Here is a 22,645-nt window from a genome sequence, read left to right on the forward strand (position 1 = left end):
ACATCTTCTTAAACACTGCGATCAGTTTCCAAATATTAAGACACTGACAACTGAAGGGTTGCATCTTGTGTCCAGCTGTCAGCATTTACAGTGGTAAGGTTCCCAGCCAAATTCTTATTAAGATGTTACATTAATGCAAACAACGATATTGCTTACAGTGAAAGTCTCAAAATAAAGGCTGCAGCATCGCGGTTTCTGCTCTCAGAGAGCAGTGAACAAGTGAAACAGCTGACAGGGACAGATCTGTGACCACAGGGGACAAAAACAACACCAAAGCCCTTTTCTGGCTTTAAACCAGCCAGACAGAGTCCATATTGAACAGAGCACATGCACCCTGCTGCTGCGAAAATATATAAACTCAGCACTTTGACCTTTTCCTTACACGTATGTTAACTTGCGTCCTATTGACCAAAGACCTTAAAACCACCAATCAATATACAGCGACAGAAAACACATTACAATGCAAAGAGTGTTTGTGTGAAATGAGTCAGTGACTCAGCCAGAAGAGCGGCAAGAGAAAATGGGATCTCACAAGGAAACAAGCAGATTGCTTCTGCAGTTCGGTTTACTAATTACAGCACAGACTCTAGAGACCATGTGCTTCAGTAGCTTCAAAGTCAGTTTAGTGTGCCGGGAGAGAGAGAGAGAGAGAATGAGGAATAGGTAAGCTCAGCCGCAATCTTCTGACAGAAAGCTTAACTATAGTAGGACCACCCAAAGCAAACACTGGGGCTCCCAGGACATCATCTCACACATTAGTTAAACAGCCTCAAAAACACTGCAGTGAAAAATAAACATTATGCCTCAGCAAGTAGGTTGCATTAAATATGCAGTGTGGACACATGCACTGAAATTAAGTGTAATTAGTATGAACTATAGGCACACAAGCATAGACGGCTGCTTTCAAACGCTCCTGTTGAGACAGCGCTCTGTGAACAGTGTCAAACGTGTTTTTGCAGCATTGGGCATTGGAACCAATCACAGACATGTTTGTTGTGCGTGTGAATACAATGGCCAATCAGATGCATGGAGTGAGGACTGTCTTAGTATACTTTGGGCTTAAGCGACTTTTCAGAAAACTAGTGACAAATTTAGCAACTTTTTTTAACCATAGCTACTTTCCGCGAGTCAAGGTTTTGCTTTCCTAGTACAGTCACACCGCTCTACGTCTGCTCTACTCAGTGAGTGACAGAGAGGAGTGGCACGTTTATATAGAATAAATAGAAAAACGTGCTGCTGCTTGATCATTTTACATGTAAATACAGCCGAAATCACAGTACAGCCATTGTCTTTAACTTGTGTGTATGGTGATTTAGTCAAATGATGACACAGCTGTAAATCAGGATATTTTAGAAGTGTAGAGCAACTTCTAAATAGTTTAAAAGTGACAGCTGGTTAACACGGTAATATGTAAATGAGAACAGGTCATTGGGAATTCGACTGTATTAAATACAGTATGTGCGCACAGACAGCAGGAGAGAGGCAAACGGATGAAAAAGACTGACTCTAGGCAGACTGCAAATTTGACGCAATGATGCCACGAATATGCTAATTAGCGTATGATGCCATCTAGCGACATTTAGTGGCTTTTCAGAGCAGGCTTTAGCTACTTTCCATTGAAAATAGTTGACAACATTGGTGTGAGTTCTGCTTGCTTGCAATTCATTTCGCTATAACCATCAAGTATAAACACCATGTAAATAAGAGATTCATAGAGTCGTGGCCTAATGGTTAGAGAGTCGGACTCGTAATCCAAAGGTTGTGGGTTCAAGTCTCGGGCCGGCAGGGATTGTAGGTGGGGGGAGTGAATGTACAGCTCTCTCTCAACCCTCAATACTACGACTGAGGTGCCCTTGAGCAAGGCACCGAACCCCCAACTGCTCCCTGGGCGCCGCAGCATAAATGGCTGCCCACTGCTCCGGGTGTGTGTTCACGGTGTGTGTGTTCACTGCTGTGTGTGTGCACATTGGATGGGTTAAATGCAGAGCACTTCACTTCATTATATTTCAGTATAGAGCGTGTGTTGCAGAACTGAAGTGATATCACTTTCACTGATTATAAAGGGAGGACTCTTTGCTTGGTTTCTGCATATAACCCATTCATAATTTGAATATAAGTTTTATTCTTTCTGCTGCTACAGTAAGTACACACTGTGACAAATGTATTAATATGCAGGACTGAATCTGAATAGTGTATTAAAGTCTTGCAGTTAATGTCCAACAGGTCAAATAAGATTTTATTTCATAGCAAACTAAGATTTGAAAACACATTGGTGAATTGCTAATGTATAAAGCCATGTAAATTCTGTGGCTAAAGATTGGCCATAAACTATCAAATAAAGAATCTGCTGCATTAAGCTTTTTAAATTTTTTACTGAAATCTGTGTCATCATTCAATCTCCCTAATGTATGAGTTTCTTCAGTGGAACACAAAAGATAATATTTTGAAAGTTTGTGGGGTCTAATGAATCCAAATGAACACTGGAGCCCACTGACTTCTGTTATATGGATGAAAAAAGTAATTAAGACACTGATCTAGTAAATAAGACATTTAAAAAATATATATATTACTTTGTTTTCCACAGAAGAAAGAAATGCAAACCAGTTTGGAACAACATGAAGTCCTATAAACTGCGACAGAATAAAGGAAAAAAGGAAGTTACATGAGTCTCCCCAACACTCTAAAGTGTTATAGTCTAACATCCTAGATTTCAGGATATAATAAAAAAAAAACCCTCCAAAACACCTAGATAAAAGGCAGAGGGAGGCAGGAGACATCATGTGGACACATTAATCGAGCACCTTGTGCTAGAGTCGGTGGGAAACCCCAGCCTGGCACAGACAGATAACAGTAATTGTGGCTAGTGCATGTGTCATTTGTTTTGCTGCAGTCACCAGGAGGTTAAGAGGAGCGCTGCAGGTTGTGAAGACTCCATACAGGTTCCTGTTAACCTCACGAAAGCACCTGAAAATTATGGCTTTTCTCACTACACACATACATTTACACTGAGTGTGAAATGGCTGTATAAATTCATGCCAAGTCACTGTGACAATCGGAACAGCAAACAGGCCAATACAGTATGACAGAATGGTACTGCATAAAATGTTTCTGTTTGCATGCTGGGTGACCCAAATTCTAATTAACAATGATAAAGGAACCATGTGGAGGTGAAAAAGACAGTAACATAAGAAATAAGAGTTGAAAGCTTCAGTTCTCAATTTCTTACTCTCAAGTCCCTAGATGACAGCTCCTTCAATGATACCAGCTGTCAAAAAGCTTCAGTCTCACAATCTATCCTCCTTGACAGAAAATGTTCACAGCTCACTGTTTGCAGAAGAGCAAAACTGCGTGGCAGTGCAAGTTTGAGATCCGAATGACGCATTGGACCCACTTAGACCTTATTAACATCTGTTTTAGGTTATCTGAATGTGATAGACAACACTAAATATAGTTGTAAGTGGGGCCCGCTGCATCTTCAAAATGCATTACTATACACTCATTAAATGGATTGAAAGCAGTGCATGCATGCAAAAAAAAAGATAATAAAGATAAAAGTTAATAGGCTCACTATTAACCCCTCTATACATGCAACATTGTGAGTGAGCAGGTTTCTCCCCATCTTTCTCATCTCCCTATAAAATCCTGTCTTCTCAACACACACTCTAAAAAATCTGCAAGAATTCCACTTCTGTTTAAATTACATGTAAGCTACATTCTCCAGTGGAAACATATAGCCGTCTTAATCCCTTCAAAAGCATAAGAAATATGGAGTACTACGTGTTTACATGATGTTTCAGAATGCTGCTTTCTGCAACAACCCTGGAATAAGCCGTTTTCTGAAGTGCATGTAAACGGGGTCACAGTCCAACAGTGGATACAGTTTCAGAGGAATGCAGCGCCTCACTGACATCCCTTGGTTTCACTGTATTCTTATTACACTAAAGCATGCCATGAATGTGAAGGGAATAACTACAAAATACAGGCAAAAAGTCACTTGAGAGGAGGGAGGTGCCTCTGCTGAACTATGATTGACTCATTATCCTGTCAAGCCCGCTTATGATGTTTGTAAATGGCCCTCACATCTGCTTGAACAGGTCAAACTGGTGGAAACAGATGAACTATTTACAAAGTATTAACCCTCTCAGATATACCATTTTCAGACATGTCTAAATTGAAAACAAATTTCACAGAGTAAGCTGGAGTCTTTAGTGAGCATTCAACTTGGTCAAAGGTGAACTACAGCATATTTTAATCAATTACTGAGCAAATTATTGAGCAAAAATATAAAACCTTTAACCTTTGCCATGACTCACAACACTTGTAATAATGATTCATAATTTGAGCGGTCAAGTCATATTTCTTGGGAAATGTCATCTTTATGCGGTTATGTCATGTCTGCAAGCAAAAAGAAGACGGTTTGACTATTAGAGTGTGTGCAGTGTGGTGGGAAGTGTGTTAATAGTCCTGACAGCTTGCAGCCATAACTAATAAGCAACATCATTAACACAATGGATCACTCAAAAGGCAACCATCTAAGGAAATGCCTATTGTTAAAATAAAGAAAACTTGTTCAGAGAAGAGTAAAGGAAAAGTGACAGAGCCCACAATAAAACACGTTAACATCAGGCTGGCTTTTCAGAGATGACAACTCAAACAACTTCAAATAATTTAAAAGCTCCTTTTTTGCTTGACAGGTATTTACAAGATATCCTTGAGTAACACCTCAACACTAGACGGCCACTTCTTTGATATTGCATCTTTAAATTAATGTATGATCAAGAGAAAGGAATAACTACACAAAATGTGTAGTTAACACACATGTAGTAACAAATTCTTTTTACAATACAAATTAATGTTTTTGGTATTATTTTTAAGAGCCATGTTTTAAAATGCATAAATAATGCAAATATTTCAAATAAGTAATAATAATTAATAATAATAATAATTTGTTACATTTATATAGCGCTTTTCTAGGCACTCAAAGCGCTTTACATAGTAAGGGGGGTATCTCCTTGTCCACCACCAGTAAATAAGTAAATAAACACTGTGATAATATAGAAACTGAATAGAGTTGGTTGCTTATTTATGTGTTAAAGTGTTTCATCCTGTAACTGCAAATCTAAAGTATTTGTCTCAAACACTAATAAGCAATTCTTAACATTAAATAGGCTCAATCTCTAATGGATCAGACTCTTTTTTCATTTATTAACATTTAAAACATGATGAATTGCAATAATACACAATTTACTTGCTAAATAAACAATAATTCATACAACTAACCCTTAATAAAATAACCCTGTTAATAATTAATCAGGATCAGTATTTTTTCTTGTTGAAAATGATCGATCTGCTCCAAATTGTAATGCAATCCATCCTCTTGTTCTGACCCATAAATAGACTCACCATGAAAAGCAGCCTATAAAGTATCCTCCAGGCAGCTATGGAATGGAACTTGGTCCTTCTGGCCAGAGAACAGCCCTTCCTTCTAATCTTGCCCACCCTGAAAGTTGGCATGTTTGTTGAGTTCAGCTCTGGTTTTGTCACACTCACACTCTTGCTCCACATTAACTCATGACATGTCTCCCTCTTCCAACTGCACTTCAAAAATCCTTGGTGTTAGGCCCATTACAGTATCTTTTTAAAGCTTAGGGCTTTCTGACAGGATCTAAAAATCGATCACTAGCAGGTTTTGTGGACATAGACGCTACACTGAAACTGCTGCTGCCCACTCAAATCTGCATATCAATTGCTGGCTCACATGACCCCGCTGCAGTTTCCAGAGAGCATAATGAAGTGCTCAGACAGTTTGCAAACACTACCAGTAGCCTAGCCTTTCAATAACATCAACACAATGGAAACGTTTCTGGATGGCCTGTGAACACTAAGGCTAACATTACCACATACTGTAAAGAGAATTGTCTGAAAATATCAACCAGAACTACACCGTCACAGAGGAGAAGGAAAAAGACAATGATTTTATTTGATTTAAAAATAGATCTCTTTTTCAAAGAGTCTCAAAATAGTCTGAAATTTTCCATAAACATCAAGCCTGAACTCTCCTCAGTGTTTTGCTCTGGGCTACCACACAGCTCTCAGGCAAAGATCCTATTCTTAGATTACATCTGATGTCTGGTTCCGCACAGTAGTCAAAATAAACCAGTGCGCTGCCCATGGTTAGTAAACAGAGATGCCTCTCAGAGTGTTGTTTATTTCAAATACAGATTTTGCAAACCTTGTTAGGATCTGAACAACACATTAAACATGCACCGAACAAACACTTGCCAGTCAGACCTTTAGATCATAAGGTTTTTTATTTTAAATGCAACAAGTCATTTGTTCAGGCATTACTAGTCATACATTGTGTTTGCGCAAGATTTTATCATTTAGTGGGTGCAGGTCTTTATCTTGTAACAAATCTGATGCTTGTTAGGCAAGGCAAAGCTAGGCATGACAAGTCAAGTTTATTTGTAATGCACATTACACACTGTGGTAATTTAGTTTCGCTTTCCCCGGCAACACAAAAAAGATCAATGTCTTGCTCATGTGGAAGATAAAATATACAGTATAATCAAAATCTTCAATATTCACAAGATTATTATTTTTTGTCTGTATGTTTCAGCAACAACGGAAATGTAAGTAAAGAACCACATTTTGCGTAAAATACACAGGAGTAGATTATATTGGACAATAAAATTTTCTTTGGGGGAAGTATGAATGTGGCTTGGAACCAATGGTCTGTGTAATTTCTATTGCTTTTTCGTGTTCAAGGACTTTGTATTGTTTAAGAAGTATAATTTGCCCAATTTGTTTATAAACCTATAGCTCTTACTGACTGTTAATGTACCCTGCTTAAAAAGATCCTTAATGGCTAGTTCTGCACTAAAGCATGTTTACAGCTGCAAAACATACTATTAGACTCATTAAACCAACATCATCCAAAGCAACGTGCACAAAAAAAGAGTCCATGTAACAAAAGGAAATCCCATGAATACTATCACTGAGTTCTGGAACTTTATTAGCTGAATGAAACCAAAACAAAGAACAAACAGTGGTGACTTTTCTAAGGTCACCGGAGAGGGACTGTGGGAGGCTGAAGGATTATGGGTCTTGTACGTCTGCCAAGAGAAGGATTATCCTCATTTGGCATATTCTGTGGGCAAGGTGTTAAACTAATGCTAACTCCCCTCTTCAACAAGTCACCACCAACAGACAGCGAGTAACTCTTACAGCACTTCAATTCTGACACACTCATTTTATTGTGTTAATTCCTGGAAACCCAGACTAACAAGATCTTGCTCATACAACATAATAAAATAAAAAACATATGGGAAGCCAAGAGGATGTAATGTCCCTGGAGAAAGCACTGGCCATTGCTCAGAGGAAAATGTCCTGTCACGCTGTAGAGGCTCTGACAGGCTGTGATTCATCCCTGAGGTTACAGCAATTGTGCCATGTAGCCATCTTCTTTTTAAAGCCCGATAAATAAAGACACACACACATAAATCGACGTGGATAGCCAGGCAATCCAAACGGCACTTGCAGTTATATGCTCTAGTGCACATTTTAATCTATTATTATTCTTCATCATCCACTGAGTTTTTCAAGCAAGTTTTAATATTGAAACCCAATCTGTCAAAATAATGTGCCCGATTACAGCAAAAACAAGAAATTGATGTTAACTCGATGTTAATTATCAACACCAATGCAATTAACAAACTGAAATTATTTGGTATAAAACGGATTAGGAGTAAATCCGCCCTCATATAAATATAAGAGCTTTTGGTACCATGAAAACCGATCCTTCTGCAACATTCTGGCAGGCCAGGCAGGCAGCAATTTCCTCCAGCAGTCGGGCCAGCTTGTTCTGGAGCAACCGATGTAGAGTGAGAAGAGTTGAGTTGAAGAAGATATCCTTGCCTTCCTTGACACAGTCTGGCCAGAACCAGCACATGGCAAGGAAGGAACAGAGAACCTCGACTGGTGAGTGCTCACAGAGGCAGAGCTCAATGAGCGAGGCGAGGTAGATGCATGGCCTGGCATCCCGTTTGGTCTGCTCTGCCATTGGAGGTGACCCCGTCCCATGGGCAGTACTTGTTCCTGTTCTACGGATCCCTTCTCAATCTCTGGCTGTGTACAGGACTGTTAAATAAGCCCTGATTATTAGTCAGCTCTCAGCCATATGCTGACTGACTGGCTTAGTTATTCCCATCCCCCTAGTTCAATGATAAACACTGAGGGTCTGGTAATTGGAAATTATGGGGTAGCTCCCAAACTGGCTTGTGAGAACACATTGCTTGGCTGTGTGTATAAGTTTTTGCAGCCAAAGATATATTTTTGGAATGATCAAGACTTTCCAACTTCAAGCATGTCGTCAAATACTTCTGTTAATGAAGTAAACTTAAAAGCTCAGCTAGTTCACAGCTTGATATCAAGAGCCTTCCCAGATACTACAGCTCCTTTGCCTATAAATAAGCTTAATTTCCTGAAACTAGACTATATCCACAAAGTAATCGTCATAGATTTTACAGTGGAGGAATTTTAGAGGGTTGTCTTTGATGGTTATGAAATGGACTGTCATTTTCCAGTAGGATAACTCTCGAAACTCAATAGATCAAAAAGTTGCAAAGTTTGGAAAGTGGTAGCAAACAACCGGTCACACTTTATTTTAAGGTCCAATTCTTAAAACAAACCATTAACTAGGAGTTTTGCCTGATAAAAACACCTAATTTGCTGCTTATTAATAGTTAGCAAGGTAGTTGTTAGTTTTAGGTACCGTACTGGTTAGGATTAGGGATGTAGAATATGGTCATGCAGAATATGTGCATTATAAATACGTATAAACAGCCAATATGTTAATAATATAGCTTGCTAATAAGCAACTAGTTAATATGAGAATTGGTCCCTATACTAAAGTGTTACCAAACACCCAAATAATGACAATGGAAACACAGCCCCATGCTGCCTGCAACGGCACATTATATACCACACTACAGTTTGTGCCAGACATACTGACACATTATTTCAATCATATAAACTACCCTCTCTTCAACCCTAACAGAGGTACTAATTTAGGGTCGTGTGACAGCAGCCATATCATGATCAAATCAATTTACAGAATTTTAATACAAGTAATTACAAAGCAAGGAAAGAAATGTGTTTCCTATGGACTCTGATAACGGTTTCACACAGCTCTCTTCACAGCTCTCAGCAATTCATAAATTCAATTGCAAACGGACCCAGATACAGGAGTATTATGAACTGCTATGTGCATAGGGACTCACAGTTGTTCATCTGCAAACAATAAAAAGGATCCCTCCCCCCGTCTAATCCACCTCCTCAGCAATTACAGAATGATAACTGAAGCTTCTCACAGCCACAAGCAAAAAAGCTTCGCAAAAGAGATCATTAACATGAACTCAGTAAGACAGCCTACAATTCGTAATATATAAAAATCGCAACATAACATGCAGAGCTGTGTTCCACTAGAGCAAAAATGCACTCAGAGGTGCCACTGTCCACATGAATTTGGACTCACCATCTGGAAAATTGGATTGAAAACACTTTATGAACTTTTGAAAACATACATTTTTCAGTGTTTTCCCGTGTTATTTATTCTAGTGTGGGAAGGCAATAAGCAATGAGCAGTGCAGCTCATCAACATGAGCCTTTAATTAATACATTTGCACATCAAGAGTGGAACAGGCTTGCAACTCAAAGAAAAATAAATCTCTGTAGATTGGGAGACCTCTTGTTTACTGTGCTCAGTTTAAGAAACAAGCAAATCTTCATGGGACACTCCACTTTTAAATCAAGCAACCCATCTTATTTATGAAAATGTAAACAAACACAAGGGACTTTGGAAGCCAGGATTCCACATATGACTTTGTACAGCATTTCTATAAAGCAAACACCAAAACATCCAAGCACACATACATTTTCAACACATTTTCGCTTTTTTATTAGGTACACCTGTACATCTGCCTGTAATGCAAATGTCTAGTCAGCTACTTGTGTTGCAGCAACTCAAAAGTTGTTCAAACTAAAAATTGAGAAATATGAGGTGATAAGGTTTAGAAATATGAGGTGATAAGGTTTAGAAATATGAGGTGACAAGATTTTCTGTGAAAAAAAAAATGTTGGTAGGGTGTGAATTACAGGGGGTTTGACGGGGATTGATGTTTGATAGATGTAGTGCTGTAGAATTTATTAAAGGGGTCATCGAATGTCCATTTTCCACAAGTTGATATGATTCTTTAGGGTCTTAATGAAAACTCTATAGCATACTTAAAATGTCTCAATGGTAGTGTAAAACAACACCTTTTTTACCCTGTCAAAAACATCTCTGCACACAGCAAGCCGTTTTAGTGCATGTTTCTTTAAATGCTAATGAGCTCTGCTGACCCCGCCCCTCTCTTCTGTTGGGTGACGAGCCATTCTCATGAGACTGTTTACTTTAGCCGCGGAACTTGCTAACTAGCATGTTATTAGGAAAGGCAATTTGCAAAGATTCATAAAATAACCTTATACTCCTTCTGTAGGTGAGGCTGGATTACGAATGATTTGTGCGAACGTAGACACATTTAGGTAGATTGGGGCACATTCCCTTCAAAAACAAATCCACCGTGTCTTCAGCGGCTCAGATGTCGGGAGTAAATGATGACTGCTGTGCTCATTATTACATCCAACAACAAAACAACTCAGTTGCTTAGGAGACATTCTTGTCTATGTCCCTGCTCCAGCATCAAAACAATGGCGGACTGATGACAGCTCACTCAGTGCGGGTCTAAGTTAAAACACCAGTGTCAATTAACAATTGTGGGAGGAGCCTGGGTCTGTGTGACATCACACAGCCAAGAAGCTGAGAATGGCTTGATTTGAGAAAGGGGATATTATTTATAGGGACTGAAAAAACACACTGGATGTTTTTTACATTTATTTAAATTTAAATTAATCTGTTAAAATAATCATTCATTAAAAAAAGTGACAACTTAGTGACCACAAAACATAACTAAGTGACCAAAAAAGTTATTCATTGCAGATGCAACCACACTGTATGAACAAGTAAATTAACTGAGAAGTTTGCACTAGTTATATTAACAGCTCCAACACAATGACAACAGAGTAACATGTAAAGTAACAAGTAAACACTTGTTTCAGGACTTCTTGTTACATATGTGAAGAATGGAATTTATTCTTACAACAACTCGAATTAAAGGTTTTGAGTATGATGATAATAGACAATATATTTAAAGAAATGTCACTTAGAATGTAATTAAAAAAAAAAGAAGCCTGTATTAAACTCTATGCATTAAAAGAATGTACAAAAATGGGGCCCTGGTCTGACAAACGAGAAAAAAAAAATCCTCACTGTGATGAATGGAAGTGATAGAATTCAAGGAGAACTCATGTGCAGTGTTAAAGCACTGTCTGTACACAAAAACATACATGCATCTTTGAGAGGTCTATGACATCCTTCAGCCTAGCATGTGAAGACTAATCAAGTTCAATATGTGTTTCTGTAACTCTTATATTTTTGTGTGTTTAGCCTTCAGCATAAATACAAGCTCTTGTGCTGGTGACAGTAATAAGCAAGCAGTGTGAAGGCCAAAGATTCATGAAGAGGCTAATTACTAAGTGATAACGAACACTGGCAGACAAGCTTTGACAATGCAGCTGCTGCTCAAAATGTACACACACACACACACGCACATACACACATTTGTTTTGTTATCTTCTTTAGATATTTTTTCCATGTGCTTCTATTGTTTTATATTATGCTAATCCTACCGTTTTTATCCCCCAACACTCACAGAAAACGTTTAGATATTAAACATTATTTAGCATGTTTATTGATCTGTTTTCATTGAGGGGACATTTGTGAGTATCCCACGATGCAAGCAAAACAATAGGCCATCAGCATTTGTGGAATTGAAGAATTAGATAAATACATTATGGATTATTCTTTACCTTGCTGTGCTGCACTGGTCGATGTTTGTGGTATGGATTCTGAAGACCATCATCTACAGCCAAGCCGAAGTTTTCTGCCACACAGGACACATCTGAGGAGAGAAATTTTAGGCAATATGTTACATACACAAGTAAAGATGCCAATACTAAAACTGTACGCAGCACTATATTGGAATTGTAGAGATTTGGTAAGTAATGTACCACATTCAATTCACCAGTTTGAAAGTTTGAACTGGCAGAAAGTGTATGTGGAGTAAAACACACACACAAAAAAAATTGATGCTTAAAAATCTCTCTAAACAGTTATGAGACTTATAAAATATGGGATCTCTATGCTGGTGCCCTTTGCTAATGTCAAGCGTGTCACATTTTTTGGTGAAAATCGAGCAAAGCAGTTTGTCTCGGAACTAATTATATAACAGTGCTCTTCTCACTTCTGTGCAGTTACCTAAATGGTTTTAATATATCTGGCACTACAGCGCCTCCACAGACAAATAGAAGCTCCTGCAGCTATGCTGCAGCAAACAAATGTATTATATGTGAAACAGTGTAATGTTTGTTATATATATATATATATATATATATATATATATATATATATATATATATATATATATATATATATATATATATATATATATATATATATATATATATATATATATATATACACATACATACACACACATACATACATACATATACACTATAAATATATATATTATATACTGTATATACTAAAAATGTCTTTGTGTGATGGAAAGGCCTAATTTTCAGCAGCCATTCAAGATTACTGTGAAAACAGTTACATGTTCTTAAAAAATAATTTTAAAGGTATAACATTAGTACCCAATGTGTTTCTTTTTATTGACAGCTGAAATGGTTGTACTGATTAATGAAATGCTGAAAATTGCAGCATTGGCTGCTTCAGTATTCAGTACCTAGAATTTCTTGCAAGTTACGTTTGCTTCTTGAAAATGGCCAACAAAAAACTAATTCTTCTAGCAACTCATAAACTGTTGTTCTTCAGAGAAAATAGGCCTATTCCACGCACTACTGTCTTGAAATAAGGAAGCAAATCGGATCTAACCAGGACAGAGCAAGAAGTGAATGGCCCAGATGCACAACAACAGGAGGACAAGTACATAGCAGAAACAGACCCCTCAATAGTGCTCACCTGGCAGCTTCAATGAACTGCACACACAAAGTTCAAGTTCTGAGAAAAATGTCATACAGGCCAAGAACACCAAATGGGAAATGCTTACATGAATGTAATTTGAATGTAAACTGACTTCATATTTTGTTAATAAAGCACAGAGATGATCAAAATACAAACAAAAATGCCAAAAAGCTTGTCTAAGATAAAAATTAATAGGTAAAAATATTCTTATTCCTGCACTTTTGATTATTTCAGTTCTAAATTTAACTGTGGAGACTATAATCTTCAACCATAAACTGTCTCTGCTTTTTGCAGGGTAATATATATCATTTTTCAACTTCTTGATGCTTCAAATTCTTGATGGTTGTGCAAGTTGTTGATTTACCATGGTTGCACCCTGTGTTGCTAAACTGAAGGGTGGTTTCAATGACAGGAACAGAGGCTTGCAAACAACTACACAGGAAAACCATGGTATGTACTCACACGTTTTTGTTGTGAGTGTGGAAATGCACATATTATAGAAAATATGGAGGTCATGTGCTTTGATGTATCTAATGAAAGCCCTGATTATAAAAGATTATGAGTTATTACTCACACTACAATGAAGATGCACTCAAGCATAAGCAGTGTGCCAGTGTGGCCTAAGTAAAAGTATCACACAAGATTTTAAGTTTAAGTTTTATTAATGGGGTGACTGTCAAGTTAAGTAATTAATCAATAGGTAACTAACTGAATCCTAAGTAACTAACCATGTTTTTGTGATAAAAATTACAGAGAGAAACTGCACCTTTGTTCTTGACACGTGTCCTGATATACCTATTTATTCTAAAGACTGAATATTCCCATTTCTTTTTTCAGCATGCTGTACCAAGAGCATTCTATGATGCATTGTTGTGTGATTTGGCTTGCAGTCGGACAGAATTAATTTCACTAAAGATCTTAAACACCATTTTGCACATTGGTTTGAAGCCCCAATAGCCAAGTGCACACTGCAAGATCACTAAGGATTGTTTGATCCCCAGCTAGTTGCAGACAATATGACAGAAATCAGCTTGTTTTAAATCTGATTAGTTTCATGGTGTACATTCTCTCAGCTGCCCCACTCTTTTTCTTACTTTATTTGGTATGTGATGAAAATGAAAACGAGGATGTGTGGGACAGACAGACTTTTTATCTCACAATTCTGACTTTTTTTCTCACAATTCTGAGATATAAACTCGCAATTCTGAGATATAAACTTGCAATTCTGACTTTTTATCTCGCAATTCTGACTTTTTATCTCGCAATTCTGACTTTTTTTCTCACAATTGCGAGTTTATATCTCACAACTCTGACTTTCTCGCACCATAGCAAACCACTCTCCGTGTAAGGCTTTGCAGTTCAATTTGCTATAGATGAACTATATATTGAACTAGATGAATGTTGCGTCCGAATATGATTTGAACAAACATAAAAATGACATGATTTCTTTATAGTTCTGAGTTTGAGGCAGCTTCTATCGCGTTATTTTAATAACAGCTGTCAAGTAAAGAGTGTATTATTGTAACAGAAGAGTGGATATATATGAATGCACGCAGGTGGATTTCCATCACTTTCGCACGCGTGCTTTCATCTCTATGTTCTTGCTATAGAATATCTTATCTCCTGTATTTAATGTTGTAAGATATCGACCAAGCAAGGCATCCCCGATGAAAATTATAAATAAATTAAGGATTCATTGTTTAAGTTTCATAAGTTTTTAAGTTTTCATAAGTTCATAATTCATAATTATTTTTATTATTTTTATTTAGTCAGTTATATATGAAGATTTCAGATGCAAAAGCCTAAATGCCATCTGAAATTAAATTAGCATTTTTCGTTTATGTTCAGTTATTTCACTTTAATGAAAAGAACCTGTACCTGAGAAAAATGCTCATTTTAGAAGAAACTTTCAGATGGCACTTAGAGGCTTTTGCATCTGAACTCTTCATATAGGCTACAGGCCTATATCATATACATACTTCTGTGATTAAATTATCATTGCTATAGACAATAATAATGTAAGTTGGTCTCGTTCTGGTTGCAGTTCTGGCTGTAAACTAGGTAGTGTAAAATCTAAGAAGCATATTCAGGAAAACGTTTATGAAATTGTCCAAACACAGGAAGCCTATATTCCAGATAAATGCCATCTAATTCAGGGGTGCAAAATTCAGTTCCTTGAGGACCACAGCCCTGCAGAGTTTAGTTCCAACCCTGCTCAAAAACACTGTTGTTTTTTTGCTTTTTTTTATTCAGATTCATAGCTGAACCGTGTGTATTTGGGTTGATGCTAAACTTTGCAGTATAAATGAAGTATGAATGAAGTATTATGCTCTTGAAGGAAAGTCGGATTCTGCTGTACCAGCACATAAAGGGATTTCTGGAAATAAAGCTGCCGATGAGCTATCAATAATAGTGTTACAATAACACACTCTTTACTTGACAGCTGTTATTAAAATAACGCGATAGAAGCTGCCTCAAACTCAGAACTATAAAGAAATGAAGAATGTTGTGTCTGAAAGCCCGGCGGTAATGGTACTGTCCAACCGCGAGCGCAAAACACAGAAATAAAGAATAATGAGTCATTTTTATGTTTGTTCAAAAATCATATTCAGACGCAACATTCAACTAGTTCAATATATAGTTCATCTATAGCAAATTGAACAAAGCACTGTAAAGCCTTACATGGAGAGTGGTTTGCTATGAAAAAAAAAGTCAGAATTGCGAGAAAAAAAGGTCAGAATTGCGAGAAAAAAAGGTCAGAATTGCGAGAAAAAAAAGTCAGAATTCTGAGAAAAAAAAGTCAGAATTGCGAGTTTATATCTCAGAATTGTGAGATAAAAAGTCGCAATGACCTTGTTTGAATTTTTTTATTCATTGGCGGAAATGGGCTTCCATAAGTACTAAATTTTATGTACTTAAGTAAAAAGATGTACTTTTTTAATAAAACTGCTAATGTTACAGCAGCGGGGAATATGAACGTGCATGAGTTATTTTATTTAATCTGTGTTATTTTAATGTTTCGTTTTTTGACCTAAAACATAACGTTAGAGACACTGATGTTGATCTGTCTGCATTCAAGCATTTCAGTGAGCTTAAATAGATCACCGTTTACAGCAGATTTAGTTCACAAACAACTGACAGTTTTGACCTAAATATGATTTTCAGTTACAATAATTAATCCTAAAATTGGACGCGCGCTCACAAGATCTCCCGGTTCTTTCTTGTGTGTTCAGTTCACTGGAGACTCGCTCTAAACGGATCATTTGAATCAGTGAGTTGTCGACTCGAGAACAGCTGCGATCGGATCATTCCAATTCGTGAATGAATCGTTTGTTGCGATTTGCGAACCGATTTAACAGGTTCATTAAAAATAATCGGTTTGTTCATGAATCAGACACCGCTTCTGCGTCTCAGAGCACGTGATATATTATAAGGAGTAAATGATATGTTTTATGAAATGTAGTAAAGTAAAAAGTACGATCTTATGCTTTGGAATGTAGTGAAGTAAAAGTGAAAAAAGTTAAAAGTTACTCAAAATAGAACTACTCAAGTAACGTACAGATACTTGAAAAATTTACTTAAGTACAGTAACGAAGAAGTTTTACTTCACCAAAATGTTCAAATTTGTGCAACGCATTTTATGGACGACAGTTTTGTGAACCTAGTAGAGTACAAGGCTGGCTGTGCATGATACAGAGGCTTTAAGGCTTTTAAAAAAAAAAAAAAATTTTAAAAGGGTAAATTCCGACTTAGCCAAGATAATCTGAATCAGCAACTGTACGTATGTTTGTTATTAATTTAAGTATTTGCTAAAGTATTTGTGAGAGGGGAACAAAGTCACATCACAGCGGAGTAGCCTATACAGCCCGTCAGAAATCGCCTTAACCGAGGCTTGTGTACAGCAAATTCATAAGAGCATCATCATCACTGTCTGTCTCGCGACTCTGCTCCCCTCTCGGGCTTTAACTGATGGTAAAACTAACTTGAAAGTTGAAGCTGGTGATTATGGTAAGGGGCGTTACATTTCCGACGCGCACTTGTGGTGTTCAGCCAATCACAATGCACTGGGTCAGTTGGCCAATCAGAGCAGACTGTGCTTGTCGGAAGGAGGGGCTTTGTAGAAAACGACACGTTTGAGAGAGGCGGGGCATAGAGGAACTACAATAATGTACAGTATTTTAAAAATAATGTGTTTTTTGAACATTAAAGCATGTCAGCATATTCTGTTACACCAAATAATGATCTTTAAAATAGCATCATGTGACCCCTTTAACTTAACGTTAACTTAAGTAGTTAAGACACCTACAGTAATATAAAGTGGAACCCAAACCTTTAACAGATACAGTATTATATACAAAATAAATAAATAATTCTAGCTTTAAAAAAAACTCTTGAGTAACCACTGCTCTGTACATGAAACCATAATACTCACTGCTCATGAAACATGATCCGTAATTTAGAACAAATAATCACTGATAATACAATAGAATAATTAAATGTAGCAACAAATGCGCTGTGATATTCATACTGTCAGACACCTACCATGCACAGAGAAAAGCAGCCAGGGTTCAAAACCAGCACGTAACACCGTTCCTGCTCCAGTATATAGACTGCTTTCTGTTTATCACTTGTATAAATGACTGAGATAGTACAGACAACAGTTCAGTTTGAGGAAGTCAGGGGAAGGAAATTTGGGGAGGAAGTTTACAAGTGAGGTGTGACAAGTGACAAATGTAAAGAGAAAGTTGTCAAAGAAAACACATAAAAAAGTATATTTAGGTTTATATATTTAATGGTTAGGTTTAGGTTTATATAGGTATATTTTATGTATATATAAAATATACCTATATAAAAAAGTATATTTAGGCCATGTTCGATTTAAAAACAAAACTGCTACATTACGTTGGAAACAATGCAGAAATGCCAAACCAGGATTTCAATTTCTCAAACATTAAAATTATATTAAAATTATTAATTTTGCAGCATGCTAGTTTCAGTGCCGTATTGTGGACCTGAACAGAGAGAATCTGATAGTAACAGTGTGTCAACAGACTTCTTCTCAATTATCATGTTGAAAAGAAGTATAACGTCAGCAAGAAAGTGATACTCTCTTTCTCACCAGCTGTCATGCAAGTGTGAAATGTAGTTAACCTAAGGCCCGGGTATACTTCATTTCACATATTACGCTCTGTATCATACACAGTTGAGCGGGTGCGTATACAGTTAGTGCAGATGGGCACATTCAATGTGCACGCACTTCCTAGTTGATCTTTGACACAAAACTTGAGCTGCACACAGACATCAAACTTTTTTTCTGGAATAACATGCACCGCTGAATCACTCATGTGTACATGTGTGTACTGTACCTGTTGAGGACTTGGCTCTTTGGTGGTTTTGGAGGTTCTCCCTGCGCAGAGACTGTGTTTGTGCTGTATCTGTACTGTGCTGAATGGATGGTGGATGGCGTTTCACAGTCAATTGCAGACTTTGATCGTTGAATAAAGTCTGTATCAGAGCCAGGTCCAGAGAAGACACCTCACAACCATTTAAAACCATGATCTCATCACCGGGCCTCAGACCTATCAGTTATATAAAACAAAGGTTATAATACCCTTCCAAAGGCAATATGTGAAAACATAAAAAGATCTTTTGGTCCTTGTTCAAATATCAAAAAGGTGTTTCCAGCATATCCAAATAAATGCAATCTATAAAAGCAATAACTGCACAAGCAAAAGTACCTTTGCTGAAAGCAAGCCCATCAGGGAGAACTTCTCTGACAACGATACAGCTGTTTTTAAGGTTGTCTACATAGCCTGTAACAGCAAAGCCTTGAGGACAAGAAAAAAAAACCAATCATAACACATCATAAAGTGCCATCAATCCCCATGGGTTTAAAAACAGCCACTTAAATTTCCCCTTAGCAATGACTTGCTTACCAAAGTCTCCAGCTAGACTAGGTCTAGACATGTGCAGAGTATAGACATTCAGCTGGCTGACCTCCAAATCGTCATATGACTAGGGTGAGAAAGAAGTGTAGATAAGTGCGCAATCATGCAGTTAAACAACTCTGGGCTGTGATCCACCTGCTGCACATCAAGCTTTGCCATTATCAATATCTTACCATGTCCTGCAGGAGCTCATCGGCTGATGGAGTTGATACCTCAATTCTGTCTCCTACACATCTTCTCAGCCTTAAGCAGTGTAGGCTAGGGTCCAGGCCCATGAGCTAAGGGAAGAAAAATTTGCCTTTTTATTTTTCATGACTTTTCGTCTTTACTACCATTCAAAAGTCAGTAATGTTATTTTTTTTAAGTAGTACTTTTATTTAGCAAGAACACGTTAAATTGATCAAAATGGCAGTAAATATTTTACATTGTAACAAAAATTATATTTAAAGCTTTTTCGATTTACTGATAATAACCAGCACCAGCATATGAGAATAATTTCTAATTTCTTTTATTATTTTTTTTACTTTATTGTGAATACACACAAAAGAAAGAAGAAAAAAAAAAAAAAAAAAAAAACATGAACATTGTCCTGAGACTGGGCTTCATACATTATTTACAATCAGAAACATAAACAATTTAAGGCATAGGCTTATGTCCTATTTCAGAAAGTCAATAGCAGGACCCCATCTTCTTTCAAAAACTGGAGTCTTTAATTGCAGTTGTGCTGTCAACCGTTCCATTAAATAAACTTGTCTTATCTTTTGTGTCCATTGCATAACGGTAGGTGGCTCAGGTTTTAACCAACAGATTGTTATCATTTTCCTTGCCGTCATTAAGAGGAGATGGAGAAGAAATGCTTGGTCTTGAGAAAGATTATCTGGAAAGATATCCAGTAAAAATGTTTGGGAGTCAAAAGAGATGTTCACTTTTAGTAGATTTTCCAAAATGCCCTTAATGTCCTTCCAAAAGTTATGTATGATGGGACAATCCCAAAAGATGTGAGTTTGATCACCAACCAATCCACAGTTTCTCCAACATTTGTCACTCATACTACTCTTGGTGAGGTCTAATTTCTTTTAAATATTAAAATTGAAAAGAGTTATTTTAAATTGTAATAATATTTCATTACACTTACTATTTTACTGCATCTTTTGTGAGAAAGCCATAACACTGACATGAAGATCGCATGATGTCATCTATTAATGAATTTCCCTAGATCCGGTCTATTATTTACATTTACTTTTGGTCATTTAGCAGACGCCTTTATCCAAAGTGACTTACAAATGAGGACAACAGAAGCAATCAAAACCAATAAAAGAGAAATGATATTATAATAATTATAATATACTATAATGACACCCTCAGGTAATCTCAGCAGTGAAGTATGCTACCACATACAAACATAATGATGTGTCTGCGTCTCTGTTGATTCAGACATAACAGGCACATGTGTAAAGTAATTAGAAACAATGCAACGGTTGACAATCAAAATGGGTGTCCTGACTCTTTAAAACAAAGTGATGGATTTTTTGAATGCACTGATCTTACCCTACAGGTTTCGGCCAAGACATCCGTGACGGTGTGATGAGGTTTCAGAAGGACGGTAACAGTCTGGTAATTTGGCATATAGATGCAAGTTGTGTTTTCCTGGCTGCAATCCCATTGGCTGCCTTCAGGTGGCATGATTGAGTAAACATTAGCCATACTACCTAACCTCTGTGAAAGAAAACCAGAAAAGAAACTAAAAGAACAACAACAACAACAAAAAATCAGGTCAAATGCTAAGACTTTTTGAATATTACTTTATTCCTTTATTGTTAGTTACTTACCCATTTATAACACTTTATTACATCGCGTTATTTATTACTGGTGTGATTTAATAGCAGATTTTATAAATCCTAAAACACAATTCTCTGATTTAGATAAATTTATAGCATTTTAGAAACCAAGGGATTTATAGACAACTATAACAAATTCAATGACTGACTATGTAAAACTAAAGCATTTGACATTGACTTTGGTGGCATCATTCTATGCTTGTTTAAGGATGTGTCACTCAAAATGAAAAACACCATGGTTCTTTCAGTGGAGATGAAATCTTTTGGTGTTGGAAACAAACACGCCTATCCACCTTCACACACACCAGAGAAAACATGTGACGTCTCAGTTCCAAAGGTACAGACCGTCCACACACTTCACTCAGTGAAGTAATGGCCTTTTTAGCAAGGGAAACAGAGTTACCTAAGACAAGTTGTATAACCCTATGTTTGTCCAGCAAGTGGTGTGAATGAAACCCTGACCAGCAGTAGAATGAGTCTGCATTCATTTACCACCACAGTAACGGTCAACTTTCCAACAGAGCAGCCAAGGACAACCGCTCAGTACACGCTCCTCAGTGTGTGTGGCTCTCAGCACCAGAGCCTCCACTTCAGACTTTCCTCTACAAACTGGGAAAAATCATTTATGGAAGCTAACCTCCACCCAGAATGCTAAAGATGGATTGACGAAGAAAAGACTCTTGCTGTCTAGAATAAACGCTATCCTTTAACATGGTCTCTTAGCAACATCGGTGTGTTGGTCTCCATGGATTACTGAAGTACATACAGTGAGGAACCAGTGTTTCAGAGACGTACAAGCAATCACAAACTGTAAACGTGGCTCAATACACAGTCTTGGTTGAACTAGTTCTATCTAAATCAACTGATGTGAACAAAACCCAACAATTAATCATGGCAAGGGGCTTTTGAACTAGCATCACCACCAATCACAATGTGAGCATCTATCGGCCACAATAAATTATTTATACATACATGATGAACAAAAAGACATCACTAATATATTTTGTATCAATATCCATGTTTTACAAATTTATTTTTAACATATAACCAAGTAAGCCTAAGGTTTTTCCAGAGGCAGGACTCTGTATTTTGTAAAAAAACACAGTAACGTACCTCAAAACTACAAGGAGGAATAGTATTTAGATGCCCTTCACCGTCAGTGTCAAAGACCTGAAACAAGAAGGAAAAAACAAATCACTGCCGTCTCATAAAACTCTTAGTCATATTTTGTCAGACGGAACAGAGCCATGGTTACAAACACTGCAGCAGACAAACTATCATTTTGTTTCTAAATAAAACTTCACCCAAGTACATTTCCTGTAGTGAATCTATTTTGATCTAAAACAAAAGCTTCGAGACTTCACTGGAGGAAAAGAGCACTCTGCTGGTTAGCATAGGATGAACAGTCATGCTGAATGTTTAATGCAAGACTTTTAATCACTAATTTATACTTTTGTGGAGGCTTCTTAAGACAGATTGCTTGTGATCTTCCTCATCTGTAAGTCTTTTGTATAGCCATGGATGGTCAGCTATAGGGGTCTTATACATTTTTAGATTTTTCCCTGTGGCCCACTTATAATGTTACTTTTTCCTCATTTTTTGCAATCCTCTCCATGGACCTTAGAAACTAGATTTCTTTTTTACATTTTTTTTTTTCTGATTTGCCTCGAAGTCTTCTATGTAAACAACCTCTTAGCATACGAAATGAGAAA

General features: G+C 37.1%; 1 protein-coding gene across 3 annotated transcripts in view; it reads right to left on the reverse strand.

Annotated features, from left to right (window-relative positions):
• LOC306850143 (rho guanine nucleotide exchange factor TIAM2-like) overlaps positions 1 to 22,645 on the reverse strand; it is a 92,814-nt gene that overhangs the window by 12,317 nt on the left and 57,852 nt on the right. For 2 of the 3 annotated variants that reach the window (XM_079385602.1, XM_079385601.1), the window contains exons 9-15: positions 22,047 to 22,103; positions 20,644 to 20,811; positions 19,269 to 19,373; positions 19,084 to 19,162; positions 18,886 to 18,975; positions 18,514 to 18,726; positions 11,968 to 12,059 (exon numbers count right to left, since the gene is read on the reverse strand). In XM_079385602.1, the coding sequence (XP_079241728.1) occupies positions 11,968 to 12,059; positions 18,514 to 18,726; positions 18,886 to 18,975; positions 19,084 to 19,162; positions 19,269 to 19,373; positions 20,644 to 20,811; positions 22,047 to 22,103 (804 nt within the window). The remainder of the gene's footprint in view (positions 1 to 11,967; positions 12,060 to 18,513; positions 18,727 to 18,885; positions 18,976 to 19,083; positions 19,163 to 19,268; positions 19,374 to 20,643; positions 20,812 to 22,046; positions 22,104 to 22,645) is intronic. The other variant, XM_079385603.1, reaches the window with a different exon arrangement.

Source organism: Barbus barbus (assembly GCF_936440315.1).
Source record: "Barbus barbus genome assembly, chromosome: 30".
NCBI lineage: Eukaryota > Metazoa > Chordata > Actinopteri > Cypriniformes > Cyprinidae > Barbus > Barbus barbus.